Source organism: Poecilia formosa, unplaced genomic scaffold (genome assembly GCF_000485575.1).
Source record: "Poecilia formosa unplaced genomic scaffold, Poecilia_formosa-5.1.2 Scaffold43, whole genome shotgun sequence".
In the NCBI taxonomy this organism is placed as follows: Eukaryota; Metazoa; Chordata; class Actinopteri; order Cyprinodontiformes; family Poeciliidae; genus Poecilia; species Poecilia formosa.
Window position 1 is genome coordinate 1,535,550 of NW_006799982.1, and position 18,664 is coordinate 1,554,213.

The 18,664-nt window shown below is 40.0% G+C and overlaps 1 protein-coding gene and 1 long non-coding RNA gene across 8 annotated transcripts in view; one reads left to right on the forward strand and one right to left on the reverse strand.

Moving 5' to 3' along the window:
* Positions 1–16,497, reverse strand: part of grin2bb (glutamate receptor, ionotropic, N-methyl D-aspartate 2B, genome duplicate b) — a 122,151-nt gene extending 105,654 nt beyond the window's left edge. For 2 of the 7 annotated variants that reach the window (XM_016671293.1, XM_016671292.1), the window contains exons 1-2: positions 15,624–16,497; positions 7,489–8,135 (exon numbers count right to left, since the gene is read on the reverse strand). In XM_016671293.1, coding sequence (XP_016526779.1) covers positions 7,489–7,497 — 9 coding nt within the window. In that variant the 5' untranslated portion in view covers positions 7,498–8,135; positions 15,624–16,497. The other 5 variants (XM_007551665.2, XM_016671291.1, XM_016671289.1 and 2 more) reach the window with 5 other exon arrangements.
* LOC107836188 (uncharacterized) lies at positions 937–5,924 on the forward strand. Its single transcript, XR_001662056.1, has 2 exons — positions 937–4,851; positions 5,590–5,924. It is a non-coding gene; the product is annotated as an uncharacterized LOC107836188 (long non-coding RNA).
* Positions 16,498–18,664: the final 2,167 nt, after the last annotated feature.

Here is an 18,664-nt window from a genome sequence, read left to right on the forward strand (position 1 = left end):
TCACTTTGCAGTTCATCGGGAGTCCTGTTTTTCCTGTTACATCAATGCTATCCAGAAATATGTGTCTATCCATATATTTCGAATGAGTGCAAAGGTAAAAGTTTATTATACACAAACCAAACAAATAAGAGATTGGAGCAAGACACAGAGTCAGACTGACCTCGATCTAACAAACAAACAAAAAGTTGAAATTCTGTATTTTCCAGACTATAGAGCGCACCTTATTATAAGCCTTACCTACAAATAAAAAGAAAAAAAAAAAACTGGAAACGTACATATATAAGCCGCTGGTCTCTCCGCCGCTCTCGGTTTTCCACAAGGATCCGCTGGGCTTATTAGGACGCAGCCCTCCGTCTCCAACGCAGAACCACAGATTTGTTCACGCTGAGCTTATGTGTAGCGGCTCTGTTTCCATCCTGTACTGCCAAATCGATAGCCCTCAACTTAAAAGCTGCATCTTTTTCTTTGTGTTGTTTCCATGATGAGGGGGTATGAGCTTGGAAACATTTCTCCGTCATGCATGCTGCTAGCATGTGCAGAATCTAAATGAAAATTAGCACTTTCTTCTCTGATTTCCAATTTTGACTTCCAATGATTCACTTTCTGCTAACGAGCCCCCTGGTGGTTGAAGAAAAATCCACAGAAAAGCTGCACCGGGCTACAAGCCGCATGGTTCAAAACATGGGAAAAAAGTAGCGGCTTATAGTCTGAAAAATACAATATTACCACAAAAAAAAAAAAAAAAAACAACAACCACAAAACAGCTTAAATTTTACATAAATAGCACAATGCACAAATAGTGAAATTATACACTCATATATTTTATTAAATATATCAACAATTTATACACTTTTTCAAAGTAAAAATCTTCAGTGGCATTACACCGCTCAAGATAAGATGATTTTTCTTTGATGAGCTCCAATTTTTTTGAGGTTGGAAGGCCTTCTCGCCATCACCCTAATCTTTAGATTCTGGTAGAGACACCCCCAAAAGGTCAATGTTCTTTGAATTTGAAGTTAAATTTGTCAAGGTAATTAATTGTTTTGAGTTTAACTTCAAAAGCAATCTGGCACAAATGACTGCATAGAGATGTAGCCCAAAGGATGATGACACATTGGTGTAAAACAGAGAATATGAGACAAGCAGGATAAAAGAACTTCAGAAAGTGACGTAAAATGATGCTGCACAACTGCAAGTAGCACAAACAAACTAAGCTTAAACATGTCTACATAATTTGCTGTTGGTTGTGTAGTGTTTTTTTTTCTCTTTGTCTCTGCGTCCTTATCTTCAAAAGGACAAATAGGAGACCCAGAGGACTACAGTTTCATAATACAACTGTCTGAGGAAACAATCATTTAATAAAATTAACACTCCCTCACCATCAGCTCCTCATTCCAGTGAGGATTCTTCAAAGAAGAAAACCAGGTGTGCTCAGCATCTTTTTTGCTTTAGGGTAATGATGGGAAAGAAAAGCTACCCATTACAGAAGGACACAAACATATTCAGGCTTCCTCTTCCCCCCCCCGACTACATCTGTTCAGACTGATGCTTAGTTGCTGTCAGCTTAACAATTACCAGCCAAATCTTTTCATTCTAGAGTCTCATGTTCAAACAATATGTAGTACAACTCAACACTAAGGTTGTAGTTACCTACAACAATGTATAACATGCTGAGTTATCCCACATAGTGTCAGTCTAGATCAGATCACAGCTCTTCAAACTGTATTCACAGCCAGGACCCAAAGTAACAGTCTTCTCTCCGTAACAGTCTGTCACACTGTTGGAGGGGAATCTTGGCCTCCTCTTCTTTTCAAAGTTGCTTCAGGTCACTGAGACTTTCAGCAGGACCTCGATTCTCTTTCTTCTCAGATTCTCTTTTGTAAATTGTGCTGCTGTGCTTGGTCTTATTGCTCAGGCAGACTCTTGACTCCAAAACACGTTTTGCTCCGAGGTGAGAATATGTTCAACTCAGCAACTGCACAATCCAAAGTCCCCGCAGCTCTGAAACAAGCCCAGATCGTCACACCTCCACCCATGGGCTTAAGTAGTGGCATGTTTGCGCAGATGGTGTGGGTCATCTCTAATCCTCTTTCTTTTCTTTTTGTTTACTTGTTAGCAGGGTTTTTGTTTTTTTTTGTTTTAAATCGTTATGTGATCTCAACATATGAGGTTTTAAAGAAGTGCTAACTCGATCTGCTAAGTGGAGCAGGTCTGATTAGTAATGGCCGGTTCTCACCTAGCCGGTACATTTCCAAGACAGTCTGAGGGGTGAGTCTTAGTCTCCCTCCCTAATTTTGGCCTAATTTTTGTTCAAATATTAATGACAGTGTAATTTGTCATGTTTTGTTCATTTTAAGATTCTTTTTAAACTATTTTTGGCACTTGATAGGGATCTGGTGTTTTATTATTTATTTACGCAATGAAATGTAAAACCCTAGACAGGAAAGAGTGTATTTTTATAGTTTTCCATGGACACAGAACATATTATCTGTAGATAAACATGATCCCATTTGACAGGCTCTGAAAAGAACATAAGATGACTCATTTCGTCATATCGCTTATTACTTCCACATCTCTATAGAGCACGGTTTATGGTTTTTGCACCACTGAGCACTGAATATACATGTTCCTCTTTGTTATGAAGAGTTTATACCCTGCTACTCTATTGAAACATGTATCTCTTTGAAATATTTTATGTATTCTTCTCACTGACATACTCAGTCGCATCAGGAAAAGGTTGTTTTTTTTCCCCCCCGTCATCCTGATGTTTCGTACTAATGCATAAGCATGAGAGCCCTCAAATGTGTGCTTATTGGCCGCATTGTTTCACATTACTCAATAATTCTGCAGATATAAACACAGATCTCAAACAGCAAAATGTAGACCCTTCCAGTCAAATGCTAAAGCCCTTATAGGATGTTGCAGTCTAGACCAATTATATAACTATGTGAAGACTTGATAATTGATGTTTGCAGATGCGCTCCATCCGATCTCACAGAGTTGTCAGTCTCTGTGCAGAGACATACATCAGCACACCTGCAGCTGTAATTGCAGTGAAAGGTGGTTCTACTAAGTATTCACTCAACGGGGTTGAACACAAATGCATTCCACACCTTTTCAGATTTTGATTCATAAAATATTTCCAATCGTCTCACTTCCACTTGACAGTGCTGCGCTACTGTGCCTTTCACATAAAACCTTAATGAAATACATTGAGATTTATGGTGGCAACATGACAAAGCGCAATAGCAATATAAAACACGAAGCGGACATAGTGCTGTTGTACGCACAGTGTGGTTCCTACTGCTGATATGAAATGTGAAAAGTCTAGTGGCGGAGGGAGAAAGACGTTTCCATTTAGCGATGTGCCATTTCAGTGAAAACTCAGATATGCATGGATGGCAGAGAGACATTTTTGAGGCATTGTGCAACTCCGCACTCTGCAGTCTCCCTCTCCGACTGGCTCTGAGTAAACAATAAACACCAGGCTGCTCAGCACCTGTAATCCTCCAACGACTCAATCAACATTTGTAAAGCTGCTCACACGAGGCTCACATCCAAGACTGACTCGACCGGCTGTCGGTTGAGTTCCAGCCTCACCGCCGTCGTCTCCACGTCCTTTTTCTTTTGCGGCAACGCACTGATGCCGCCCTGCTCTTGGATCACCGATCAAAGCAGGGGGGCCGTGCTCCCTCTGGTTTCAGGAGAGTCAGAGCTACGGACCCATCCCCAACATTAAAAACATGCAGCATCACTACGCAACAACAACCCACCCCTCCCAGGCCTTGTTGCTTATTCACTCAGAGATACATGTGTCTACAAAGCTGACTCCTTCATCCACTGTCAGCGAAGCTCCCTCGGGATTTGCCGCCTGCGCCTCGGTCTTTGCCTGTCTGTCTTTTTCACCTTAACCCCTTACTTGCTCTCATCGTTTTCTCTTTAAAACAATTTTTTTTTTAAATAACCTGCCAAACCAGCCCTTAATTTCCAACTTTGCCCGATTAGAAAATCACGGTTTGCATTTGGGAATTGTCACTTTTTGTGCCTCATATGTTAATAAGTGAGCATAATACAATAAGCCTGTTCTCCGTTGAGGCTGTTGCCTTGTGCGGGAGGGACACGCCGGCTGTCACACCTCCTCTAAGTCACGCTCCAACAAAGACACCCGAATTAGACGGTTACGTCAGATCTTGTGATTTGATGAACGCTCGGTTTAGACTTGTGCGAAGAAACTTGTCTTTACCCCCGAAGGCGGGAAAAAAAAAAAGACAAAACTATCCAGCCAACAGTCTAATCTGCGGTGCCACCAAGAGACAAATCCTGGAGCTGCTCCATTGGCAGGAGCCGGACACTGTGACAGAATGAAGGATTTTGCTCATTTTCTGTTTCAAAACTGTTTGCGCACACAAGAGAAAAGATCAAACACATATTCAGCTATCCGAAAGCAATGTGTGCTCATAGATGTTAGCAAAGGTCCCGCATATCAGAGGATTTTACTGGCTAACTTTCTGCAAGCACTTTCACCACAAAATGAAAACCTACAGCGCCTTGCAGAAGAATTAATACTTGTTGACTTTGACTGGACCACTTTAAAACATGAATATACTTTGATCTAAACCAGTCAAATCAAAGCTCTGGGTCTATTTTTATGGTCGTAGTCTTGCTGTAAACCTTCACCTCAGTCTTCTAACAGGTTTTTCTGTAGGATTTTCTGTAGAATTGTCCTGGATTTTTCTCTATCCAGCTTGAGATCAACCCTTTCCAGCCTCTGCAATCTTTTGTTTGTAGATTTACAAACAAAAGCTTCCCCACATTATAATGCTGCGATCAACGGGTTTCACGACAGGAATGGTATGATCCACCATGGCTTTTGGCAAACTTTAAACAGGGCCTCTGGTTTTCTCTCAACAAAGGGTATGTTGTCATTCATTCATAAGGAGCCAGGTTCATCTGAGCTGTGGCTCTTCAAGAGTTACCACGAGGCCCCGTGTCTGCTTCCCTGGTCAAAGCCTGTTGCTGTAGCTCAGGGGTCTGCAGTTCTGGAGAAGCAAGTGGCTTTTTGGACATTTCATAATGGCTCAATAATTTGACTAAAGAATTGCAGAACCAACTTTTTTTTTTAAATGCTTTAAAAAAAACTCAAAACATAAATAAACTGGTTGTTCTTTAAAAATTACCACTAACTTCTTATAGTACATAGATATTTATTAAAAATGTTAAGTTGTCTTTTCAGAAAAGGTAATGTAATATTTGCAGCTCTAAACAGGTTATGTATTTAGCTGCACTGAGGGTAATATCGGCTCTTTGGTTTGTAAAGGTTGCGGACCCCTGCTTTAGCTAGACCCCTTCACGGAACAGCTTATGTATATGTATACTGAATTTTTATTCAAGCGGAGGCATTATGTATTTTCCAGGTATGTAGTGCCATTTCACAGCACAATTAGGCAACAATTTTACCTTCAGTTGTTATAAAAATGCTGCATATCTCAAACATGACTTAAAAGAAATTTGACATTTTCAATTTGACGCCTTGAAATTGGCCTCTGTTTCTTTAAGAAGCTCCTGCTCTTTCTAACTCTCTGCCTTCAGCATGTCGCCACAACAACGCCTTTCCATTAAGCCATTCACAACCGATAGGAGCAACGGACTGAGAACTAGTTGGTATGACAAGCTCAGGAAACTCAGGACCAGGCATTTGCTAATTGCTGCTGCTGCTAGTCTGAAGGAGCTGAGTGTGGCAGTTGCTCTGCTGTGCACTACAGCTCCAAGGCAGAGCTGCGTGGAAACAGGTGGTGCTTTGTGAGTCAGGCACCCTTGATTGGCTACCACCAGAGATCCAAGGATGACAAAAGCATGCATGGATGAGTCAAAACAAAACTCTAGGCATGTTTTTGATGAATGAATGACAACATGATACAAAGTTTTTTTTAAAAAGTTGATTTTGCATAACACCCTTTCCCCCCTTTAAAAAGAGTAGTAAAGTAAAGGGGAATGAAAATGTACACCACGCTTTTCAGATTTTATTTGTGAAAACGTACCATATCAGTTTCCGTCACCGATAGCCAAGCACTATTTGTTCTGGTTCATCATATAAAACGAAATGTATGAAGATTTTTTTTTTTTCATCTGTAAGCAGCAGCCAAAATGCTCTCCAAGAAATAAGCTGCAGCTTCCCTGTAATACTGCATTACACTGATACTGTTGTCTAGACCAGTTCTCCCTTGTGGCCCCCCAGAACTCTAGTTTCTGATGGGCTTATTGAAGCCAGTGCCTTGTTATCCCCTATCGCAACGTAACTCTGGCTAACAATGTACCAGGAGAAAGCTTGTGGGAAAAAAACAAACAAAAACCGTCTGTTTTTATTTTATGCTTCCACACTAAATGTGTTTTTCTGTCATCCTCTCACATTTCTCTCTTCTGTTGTTTTCTACACATGTGCCTTTTGTTCCCTTTTAAACACTGCATGCACGCATATATATATAAAGCTTCTTTGTCAAGTGTGACAGCTGATTTTTAAACACAAACCCCACCTGCAACTTGAGTCAATCACGTCAGTGAAAGCCTGCACAGAATTCAGCCATGTTTTCATCCAAGCCTGTTTTTTTTTTCATGATGCATTGTTGTGAACTGATTGGTTTCACAAAACAGCACAGCTCATTGCACAGAGGCCTGTTTCTTTGAGTACAACTACAAGGCCAACCAACAAATCATACGGCAGACCCTTGAGGCTATTGTATCCTGCATGCACCTTGTGTTCCCACAATGGGAAATAGTACTGTTAGAGTCCTTATTATTATTCTCTTATTTCTATTTGAGTAAAATAATCTAAAATTAGCATGAAAAAGATTCAAAAGTTACTGCTTTTAGAATATTTGACAACAAAGGGAACAAACAATTCCAGATGTGCATATGAATGGCCACATCAGACTTTTGTGCTCAGTAGATTCCCCGCATATTTGTGGTTCATTGTTTCCTGATTTTTCTGCAGGACATAGCTCCAAATTATTCACTTAAAAAGCCACTTATTTGCAGAATTTGTTTTATAGAGCACATGTAAAATATTTGAAAGAAGATACAACTTGGGAAGCTGAAATAACTAACCTGCTTGACTTGCTTATTGGCTGGCATTTAGAAAGCAGCCAATCCAGGAGTGCCGTTCATTTTCCTTGCTATTGATTGGCTGTATCTTCAAGAATGGAGATAAGGAAGACTGTAGTTCTGCAGTAGTATAAAGATGATTTTTACTCAGTGTAAGGTATATTTGGTGTTTGAATTATCAAAGTAGGCAGTTATACAGATATTAGTAATGTTTCAGAAAACATACCAAGCTTTCCGCTGTTGTCCGCTTATTAACTGTGTCTAAATAATACATCTTTTAAGAATAAGCTGGTGCAAGGAATCTGACAAGAAGGAAAGCTTGATAAAGAGGGAAGTTTAAGTAACCGCTTGGACACACATCCAACCTATACACAAAAGTCTGTGGCCTACCTTGAACATTGCCAGCCTGGATCTCCTCTCTGCTCTTCAGAACGGGCATGATGGAGTGGCCTGCGATGCGAATCCTCCTCTCATAGCCTCAGATGAAGGGATTTAGATGTAGACAGATGAATTTGCGCGCAGAGGACAGACGTCTGGTGGACACCGGAGTGAACTTGGGTTGGCTGAAGGTGGAAGGGCGAGGGGCTTCTGAACTATTAGAGGAAAGGAGGATGGTGTGCATCAGGAATGACTTCCAAACTGACTGATCTATGTTTTTTTTTTTCTTTTCAGGATTTCAGAAGTCTTAAGAACTGACAATTAACCTAAAATGTCTGTACAGGTGAGCAGATCTGAAGTGACTAGATCATAAGGCGTACGGATGGATGAATTGAAGTCTTTTCATTGGTCTTTCTCCCTCCAACTGCCTTCCCCTTCCCACCAAAGATGGTGATCGAGCTGAAGCCTCCCTCCAGAAGTCTGCTGGAGTGTGAGCGCTGTTGCTGTGGAGATGAGGAGCGCTGTGTCTATATGTACTCCTCTTCGTCGCTCTCCCCTTCTTTCTTCTTTGGCGTTCTGTCACTTCTGTGGTTTTGCTTAATTTAGCCAGTCATGATCAGCAGCTTGCCGGTCCGATCTCCTTCTCGATTGTTCTCGATCTGAGCAGAAATAAGAAACGAAGAACAGAGTCAGACGGCAGCAGAACATTGTTTGTGAAGGTTGAACGTCATTGCTAAAACAAGTCAGCAGCTTCTGAGGTCAAGGTTTAATTCAGTCAAGCCGCTGTGGCGGCGTGCGTCTTTCACCGCAATCTCGGCGTGTTGGGTATTGTTGTACCAGCTACTTATTCTCACAGCAAATGCGCCCACAGTTGTTCTTCTCTGCTAAGATTTGATATGCTGCTTTTTAAAGCAAAAATCCAGAGCAGAAATTATATGAAAAATTTATGGGGAGAGTTGTGAGAACATTAGTCACAAGAAACTCTAGTTGTACCTACATCGAGGCATCTGATTGATTCCTGGTGGTAGAACAACGAGGGCAACAATTCATCAGCCTCAGCTCAATCGGTCTTCCTAACAACGTTGTAGTCGGGTTATTTCTTGACTTTATGAGCCTATTTCTAATGACGGTGTTGAAAAGGGGCTCTACAATCTATCATTTGCTTTGTTGCTCACTTTTTATTGCAACAGCGAGAAACACAAAATGGGAAAACGTGCACATATATTCATACATTTAACAAAATCACATGTTAAGAAATAAATGTTTGGCATTAAGAAAATGCCTGGAGACACTTTTGTTGTCACCTCAGCTGTCAACACAACAACCCCTTTTCACCAATAGCAGCAGCATTTAGGAATTTTTCTATAATGATTCACAAGTTTAGAAGAAACAGCTGCATTCCTCTTTGCACAATCTCTCTAGATTCCCTAGAGTCCTCTCTTATCCTCAGATCACCCCACAACTTTTTTATAGCATCAAGATCTAAGGACTGAGACGACCAGAGAAGTTGACCATTTCTGTGTTGATTTGTCCAAGTTTTTAGTTTGTTCAAGTTTGTCTTGAGTCCTAATTTAAAGTAAACTGAGACAAAGAAGGCTTGTTCACACACTTTTTACCAGAGTTGTATAAGTGTGGACAATGTTGTAAATCAAGACAGTGTTTGACATATGCTGTGGCTAACAGAGATGTTCCCACATCCATATCTCTTATCTCTAGCTCTAGATTTCTAACCAAAGTTCACCATTTGCCTCACTGCGAGTGCGTACACCAAAAAAAGAGCAAGCCAAGACGCCACAATGGCCACCTGTAAGTAAACTGACTGCTAAAACTTAAATAAAAATCAAGTGTATCTGTTTTCTTACAGTGGGCTTGTAATTTGTGCTGTACCCTACTGCTTATTATTAACCGGATGCTGCCGTTCTATTCCCGTTTGTTCCTCATCTTTAAACAGTTCCTCTGAAGGCAATAGAGACATCATTCTGTCTGTACAGCAGCAGAGCCAATTACCGGATAAACAAATGCGTGTATCCACATAAATTTAGCCAATCAGCACCCATAAGGGTCACTGTTTTGACACGCCATCTTATATTAGTTCACCGTGCTGCAGATGCACTTGTCATTACTGACAGAGACAAACGTGGGAACCGAAGACCCAGGGCTACATAATTTAATCAAACCTAGGAAAGAGTACAAGTGAAGCAGCATTTCCCACAGTCATGCAGAATCCCTGCTAAAACAAAGCTTCTAAGCGGAAAAGCAACAAAGACTACAGCTGGAAGCAGTCATGCAGATACAGTACGCAGCTTTCCATGCTTACTTTTAAAAACATCAGGGACAGATAAAACATGGACTGTTCAAGGCGAGAGACATTCATGTGAGAAAACGTCAAGAACCAGACAACGAGGACTCTGACGGACTGATTCTGTATGATTGCTTGTCTTTCTGTAAAAGAATATTTGTGCAACTTCTTACTTTACTTGTAAACTGAGATATACAGTTAATTACTCATCCTCACATATTAGCAAAAGACATTGAAAAATTTAGCTGGGCCATGCATTGCAACGGGTTGTGTGAAATGTTACCTGGTTGTAGCCAAATAATGAATGAATGAATGAATGAATGAATGAATGAATGAATGAATGAATGAATGAATGAATGAATGAACGATCGAACAAAGTTCATCTCCGTCATGTTTAAATTTTCTCGGCTATTAGAAATCCAAGGAAAAGCAGAGAAAAAACTTCAGACAGCCTAAAAAACTGCTGGTAAAACTTAGTTTTTCCCTCTATTAATAGGGAAAGACTATTAATAGAGGGAAATACTGTTACTTAAAATATACACAAAAAAGACAGTTTAGTTATTTGATATTTTAATCAAACGTAATTAATCGTCCAATTTAAACCCTTAATGTAAGTGAAACTGTGCTTTTTTTTATTAATTTGTGCGCGCATCTGTGGATTCGTTGTAAATAACTCGAAAGGTTTCCACTAAAAGCGTCAAATAAAAGGTGAAATATGTCATTTAAATATAAAATAAGTATTAAACAAATAATCTTTTGTTTTAGAAATTTAAATATTTGTACATGAGAACCGGAAACTTCTACATTTTTCCAGACCAATTTTTTTTTAAATTTTGTAACAAATCCAGACCTGGAAAACAACACAAAGAAAATTCCACCGTACTTTTCCTGACCTTTCAAGACAACGCACAGATTCTGTAAGGCGATCAAACAAGATGTCGTTTTTACGCATACATCTTCAGAGGGTTGTTTCTGCATACCAGAATGTGTGTCTCTGTAACTTGAGGGGGTTGAATAATATGTAGGTATGCACCGGTAAACCCTGGGAACATTGTCAGCGGATATCTGATGTGCAGAATTTTAATCCCGTCTGGCAGTGAAATGAATTATTCATCTAACCAGTTTTGTTTATAAATATCCGTCTTTCACTCAGACTCCTTTATAGTCTAATTATCTCTAACTCTCAAGGTGGTATTAATATAATGCATATAGCTTGACTCCTTTTTGCAAACCCTATTTCAGTAATGTTTATCTGATTAATCTAGTTGTGGGTAAAGCAACATTTCTGAATAATGCTTTTATAGAAAACCATTTTGTTCGACTAAAGGCTTTTACGTACGCATGTTTTTCTTTCTCATTGTTTATATTTTTACACAGCATCAGCTTTTTCTTTGCAGCAGCAATGTTTGTTTAATCTAGTGCTAGCTCAGAGCATGACGGCATTTCATCATCATTTTGAAAGTTGTCCTGAATCATTTAGAGCATTTGAGCTCAAAAACATTGGAAAATCCTTCACTTCTTGAAGAAATAGGGGTCCGCTGTTTCGTGCTGTTAATGGATCATTTAAAAATAAATCCATGATAAAGATTCCTGCCTGGCATAAAATTTTAAAGACGCCACGCAGTGGTGTATTTTATTTTTTCTACTACAAAGAAAAACACGGCACAGTATGAAACTTTGGACTTCCACAGCAGGACTTCACAAAACACAATGTTTTTAAAGAAACACACAGAAGAAAATAACCCAGCTCATTCTGCTTTGTGCATGCTGGGGTTTGATGACATCACAAAAGGCAACACAATTGAGCTGATTGGCTGGCAATAGTAAATATTATGATTAAAGAATTTCGACAGATTGTGAGTTTCAACTGCATTCACGTCATTTTCCGTTCTGCCTGGTTCCTTTCACAAACCACTCCAATTAATTTAATCCAGGAGTAAATTAATCCAGGAGTCTCGCAATATTAAAACACAACAATTCTCCCGATGATAAAATATGTTATGCAAATCAACAACTGCTGTCTACTTCTGTTTGTACGTACTTATTAGTACTTAAGCTATTATAATTAAGCTCTGAATATAAAGGTGTGTGCTTTAGGCTTCATACTTAAGCTACTCTCACACAGCAGATTTTTCATACTCACTAAACGTGACCGCATTCAGGCTTCTGTGTGAACTGGTTTACAACCCGAAAGCGACCCACATTCGCAGAAGAAGAACGTTGACGTCACACAGCAGCGCACTGTTTACGGAAGTAATGATGGATGCCGCCGCCTATGGATGGATTTTTAAGTTGATGAGTAATGGGAACCGATTGACATGAGATCATAACAAGACGAAGGACGCTATTAAAAAGAAAGCACAGCCACAGCAGTGGCCTTTTGTGGAGCGTTGACGGCAACGTCTGTAGAGAGATCTGTTTGTGTTGGTAGTCGGATCCGGGACTGGTGGGATTGGGATTGGGATTGGGACGCGCTTCACTGACACAGACTTATTTCACAAGTTTAATAATGAGCTGTTTCACAAGTTTAATAATGAGCTGGCCCTCACGACATTTTCACAGAACAATTCACTTGTTTTGTCTCATTTATGAAACTCTCATTAGGAAAAAAAAACCCTTCATATTTACATGTATTTCCATAACATTTGTGGAAGTTTCCTTTCTTGCATTTTAATTAATGGGGCAGTATTATGTATTTTCCTGGCTCCTAGAGCCATTTTGTAGCACAATCGAGATACTATGCTACCTTCAGATGTAATAAAAATGCTGTATATATCAAACATGATTTAAAAGAAATTTGACTTCGCAATTTAACGCCGCAAAATCGGCCTCCATCTCTTTAAGAACCTCCTACTCTTTCCATCACTTCGCCTTCAGCACATCATCACAATAATGCTTCTCCATTATCCCATTTAAAACAGTTCTTAAGAGCACTGGACTGAGGAGTAGTTCATATGATAAGCTCAGCAGATACATACATCCACCCAGGTGTGCTAAAGTGCTGCTGCTGCTAGTCTGAAGGAGCTGAGTGGAGAAGGCGCAGGGGAGCGGTGTTCTGTGAGGATTAGCTTGGGATTGCAGCTCCAAGGAGGAGCTTTGTGGAAAAAGGCAGTGCAACACTCCAGGTATGTTTTTGATGAGGGAGCAACACTGTAACATGATATAAGGGTGAAAAAAGTCAATTTTATATCATACTCTCACGCTCCTTTAAGCACCAAATCTCCAAAGCCCCCCATCTCCTTTGGTTGCTTTTCTTTTCAATTTTCGGTTACAAGTGAGCTGATTCACTTGTAACCGAGCTCAACTTATTTAACCCACTGTCTGCTTTTAAGACTTACTAACAAACACCTGCCTAAGGACACTGCACATGCTTTTAGCGACTTTATCTGCAATTCGTTTTAGTCTTTTCTGGTGTAAAATTCTTTCTTTTGTGGTATGGTGTAAAGCATATATATTTTTGTATCTCTCTTATGCTTCATCTGGGCTAGATCTTTGTTTTAAATGAGAATTGGTTCTAAATGGATCCACCTGGAAAGTTTAACAATCATTTTAAAACATTACAAAAATATTATTACAATCTTGTCTTATGTAGTTCTTGTAAACTTAATATTGTGCACTATCACATCACTGATATAGATCTTTGGAGGAGCAATGTAATGAAAACACATGAAGACAAAAATCCATTAGGTCACGCTCAAAGTAGCTTGAGATTTTATGTGATGCTTTTCTTTAAGAGGTAAGATTTCACCTCCCGACTTTACAACACTGATGTATTTGCAATCAGCTATATTTAGAGTGACTTTAATTAAACAGAAGTCAAGGTAATAGCTTTAAAATATGAAAATGAGAAGTTATGTCGCTGCCTGTGAACTCAGTCTAAGGAATCAGAATTCTCACCTGTTGTTATATGCAGGTGAACACAGCACTGGATCACTGTGTTTTCATGGATTTACAGCCTTTTATAGCCATGGTGTGCTCATTAGGGTCTCAGGTGAAGAATCGAGAACACCAAAACTAGTGCATGAGTTACATTGCATCGGTTTATTAGCCGAGATTTATTCATATATTTTCCATTGATATGTATCCTTTTTTTTTTTTCTTTTTTTTTTAGCAAAGAGCTAACGCTCACAAGGAGGGGGACGAAAATAAATTTTAATGCACACACCTCAGTCTCACTGAGAATTTCTGGCTGGTTTCTGGCTATGAATTATAAATAGAGCCTGATAAGTCTCTCTTCCTTAAAAACACAGTTGAGCAAAGCGATAAGGGAAAGAGGTGTGAAATTCATAGAGATACAACGGTGAATGTGTAAAAAATGGACAGAGATCAAAGGCACGGTCCGCTAAACAATCAGTTAGTCACAGCGGAGCGGAGAAAGGTTTCACCCCTCAAGCAAACGTGGTGGAAAATATGAAAAACAGCCTTTCGTGGAGAACCTGCTGATGGAAGTCCATGCACGACATAAAGATCATGCAGACAAGACGGGTGCACACTCCTGCTGGATCAGCTGGGCCCGCGCACACCCACCCCCCTACACACACACACACACAAACACACACACTGCTCATGCACACACTCGCTCAGTAGGAAGTAGTGAGGGCTAAATGGATTCACTACTCACCTAATTAACTTTTTTTCTGCAAAACATAATTTATAGACTGAAGTGGAGATGTTTTAACACTGGAGCAGAGTTGAGACAAAAAGCAAAAGATAGAGCAAAACAAGAGGTGGCGGGGGTCCTTCATGTTTCTTCATGACGATATCTCCCCCCCTCCCCAATCTAAATAAGAGCAAGAGGGATTTATTAAGCCCGCCCTTCAACGGTCCATAAGAACGTGGTTGGTGTAAAGAAGCTGTTGTAGGCCTAAGCTACAAGTCTGCCCTCAGGTTGAGCGTGCAGGCGATTTCAGCTTACTGTCCATGTCAGTGTAGGCTGAATGGAAAATAGACTAGAAGCTGCAGCAGAGAGAAGTACAGAGGAAGCGTCAAACAAAAACATAAAGAAGAGGTTGAAGTCGTGACAGAGGAGAAGACAAAGGCGATGAGGGAAATGGGAGATTCAGTTCTATCTGTTTACATCTGTCTATCGGTCTCTCTACAACCTGCACATGCTGTCGAGAGCCCCTCCAAAGCGCGCGGTCTGAGAAATCATCAGCCTGCTAATGCCACCTGGTCTCTGTTGCACGTAGGATGGGGCAAAGCAAAGGTGGAGCGGCTTCGAGAAATTTGGAGAAACTCAACGTCTGGATGTGCATGAACGTGGGAGGAGAGCATGCAGATGCAGCGGGGGTTTTGATTCTTGGAAATATTTAGGGTTGTGTGTGCGTGAGAAGGCAGCGGGAGGAGGAGGCTGGAACAGAAATAATAGCTGCTGATGGAGTCGCAGCACAAATTAAGCATGAAATGAGGAACAATTTTAATGACTTCACATGACCAGCAGTTCAGAAGTCAGTAAGCAGCTGAATAAATGTTTGTTCTAATTTATCTTAGGCTACATGGCAAAAACTTTTGCACAAAATGTTTTGCAAAAAAAATAAAAAAATCGTTTATAATCACACGTTTTTAGTTTACTAAATGAAAAGGAGGGACTTAAAAATATAGATAAAAAAAGAGGCATGTATAAAAAAAAATAAAAAAAAGGTTTTCACAATGAGATGGATGGATGAGGAGCGTGCGAAAGCGGCGCGAGACCAGATCAAAAGGCACTCGGCGATCAACCCTTTTTCTGAGGCTTCAGTTTAGTGTGCGAGTGCATGTGTGTGTTGATGTGTGTTTTATGTATACGTAAAGCACACACAAATACACACAGACGGACAGATAGACAGACACTAAACGATAGTTAACCTACCTAGAGGTAACATTAAAGAATCCCGCAAGAGTGTGATGCAAAGAAAATGGGTGTGGAGGGACCAAGAGAGAAGGAAAAAAAAAAAAAAAAAAAAAAAGAGTCATTCATGAGGAGTTTTTAGTTGTCTCTGAAGAAAATTCATCCAACTTCATATCACATCAGAGTTTATAGAGACAGAGAGAGGTGTGAGATGGGAGGGATGGTGAACTGATAAGTGGTATTTGGAGGTAAAATGACAGGAAGTGACAGGGATGGTGGTTTGGTGGAAGGATGTGGGGAAAGAGTGAGGAGGGACAGGGAAAAGGACAAAAATCAAAACAAAACTCCCCTCTCCTTTCTCACATTCATGGATATAAGAAATTATACACCACGTAGATGGAGAAGTAGATGAGGAGGCAGATGACAGAGAGGGAGACTATGTGAAAAGATGAAGCACCTCCCAGCACCGCGATGAGGAATAAGAAAAATATAAAACGAAAGAAAAAATTGAATACTCCAAAGCCTTCCGTTTTTGCTCTGTTTAGTGAGGCGAGGAGGAGAAAGGGGGGTCTTTCAGTTTTATCCCCCCACTCTCTCTCTCTCTCTCTCTCTCTCTCTCTGCAACTGATCAGTCTTCTTCTCCCCCTCAGTCCTCCTCAAAGCGAGATGCCACCTTCCCCTTAGATGAGCCGTAACCTCAGGCTGGCTGCATGATCTTGCCGTCGCTGTGCAGAGACACAGAGCGTGGAGCTGAAACACGCTTCTGACGGGCGTAGCGAGCGGACCACAACTCCAGCTGCACTCTCTTTCGCTCGCCTCCCTCCACTCTGGAGAGAAAGGTGAGAGAGAGAGAGAGAGAGAGAGGGAGAAAGAGAGAGAGAGAGAGAAAGAGGGAGAGAGAGAGAGCAAGGGAGACGTGAAGGATTGTGAATCAAAAAGAGAGTACAGTAAAGATGAGCTGCAGCAACAATTGTGCAGAAAATAGTTTCTTTATAGCGAACGTTGGCTCCCTCTGTTGTTGCGCTGCGCTCAGAGACCAAAATAAAACAGGCAACTGGGACGCTTTCTGAGAGACTAGTCACTGGCTGCGATGCAGGAAAACAGTGGCGGTATGCAGAACTCGGCACAATAACATAACAATTGATAACAATTAAATGATCTGATATATGCAGTTTCAGTCACAAAATTTAGTTAGCGTATGACATAAATCTCTTATATTCGCAGTATTAGTCTGAGAGGCAGACACTCTTAAATACATCTTTTAGTTAGACTCAGCTATCTTAGTTAGACTCAGCTATCTGCCACAGGTTTAGGCTACACAAAGACCACTTCTCACTCTGCTACATTCTCCCATTACTCTCCAATTTTTGCCGTTTTGTACATGGATGTTTCAACTTTTAACTTTATGTTCTCGCCACCTTTTCTCTACACAGAAAGTGTTGAGAAAACGAGACCTTTACTACCTGTTGCTCGTTGTTATCTCGTCTCCCCAGGTCCGTCGATGTTGTGTGTAAAAGTGAAACCGCAAAGACGGCAGTCACAGTCGTTTATCGTTGTCTAAGCTATCCTCCTCCCTGTGCATTTTCCCAAGGCAGGAACGATAGATGTGTTAATTTTCATTCACAAATATTGTACTCAAGAGAGTAGGACCAACGTTTATCAGCTGTTTCTCATTTCACACTGCCTCAAACTGGTTTCTGAACCACACTGAGCTCTCCTGACCTCTCCTCTGACCCAGTGCATCAAACAGCAGATTTTGATTATAAAAACTGGCACACGTTTCATATAATATCTTCAAACTTTTATAAAACAGACATGAGCAGCAACAATACCAAAACATCTGTTACACTCAATGTTTTCTGATTAGTTTTCTACTTCTTTGGTTATAATGAACTGAAACATTCTCAGATTAACATATCACTTACACACTTGTTCAGAATGTGATCTACTTTAAAAAAAAAAACTACTGATTAGACTAATTTTAATTAAATTGTGATCATTATATCTAAGAAAAATGTTCTACTGATTAAGTTAGATATTGATTAAACTGAGTCTAAATCTAACCTAAATTGAGGCAATCAGGATCAGTCTAATATTTCAACATGCGAGAAAGTTAAAGCTGGCATTAAAACTAGCATAATTAAACTATTTTTTCCAAAAAAAAAAGCAGAGTGTAACACTCTCTCTCTCTCTCTCTCTTAGATGGAGCTGTTCGCTGAGATCTTGCAGTTTGTCTTCCTACAGACTAGAAAACCTTCTCAGAGTTGATCAGTTCAGCTGTGAATTTCTCTGAGATGAAGCCACTGAAGGAGCTACTACTGCCATTAACGTTTTATTTTCCTTTTACTTAGATAATACTCCTGGATCAGTGCTTCTGTGTTTTTGTGTGCCCTGTCTATTCAAACCACCAGGTGGTCATCGCAGATGGCCGTTCACACTGACCCAGGCTCAGCCAATCAGGACAAAGGAAAATAAATGCTGCTGCTGAACAGGCTGCCTTATAAACACCAGCCTACAGCGTGTGTCAAGTAGCATTGTGCTTAGGCATTTCAGCTTCCAAGGGTGCATTTTCTTTAGAAAAAAGCCAAATTAAAACAAACGAGTATGGTGTCAAATACTTTTTCACACCAAACCAGTTAGTCACAGCTAGTTTCTGGAGATAATTAAGTATTAAGTGCAGATCATGGGACACACTTAAACTCAATAGTGAAATTAAAACTGATGCTAAGACATAAATGGACATTGTTGTCTAAGACAATTCATAATTAAATGAGCCAATAGTTTCATATTTGAGATGAATGATTTATCATAAGGTCATAAGTAAGTAAGTGACTTAAATTATTCTCAAACCATATTTTACTAAGAGCCAAGTGTCAACGTAATGCACAATAAAAATATGAAAATTTACAAAGTTCATTATCATCATCATTAAAAAAACAGAATAATGAAAATAATAATATTTATTATGATCATTATTATAGTTATTATTAAACCAAGTTGATACTGGTTCCAGGGCTCCCCTCTGTGGTCATTAAAGGCATTTCAGCATGAATGGTAAAACC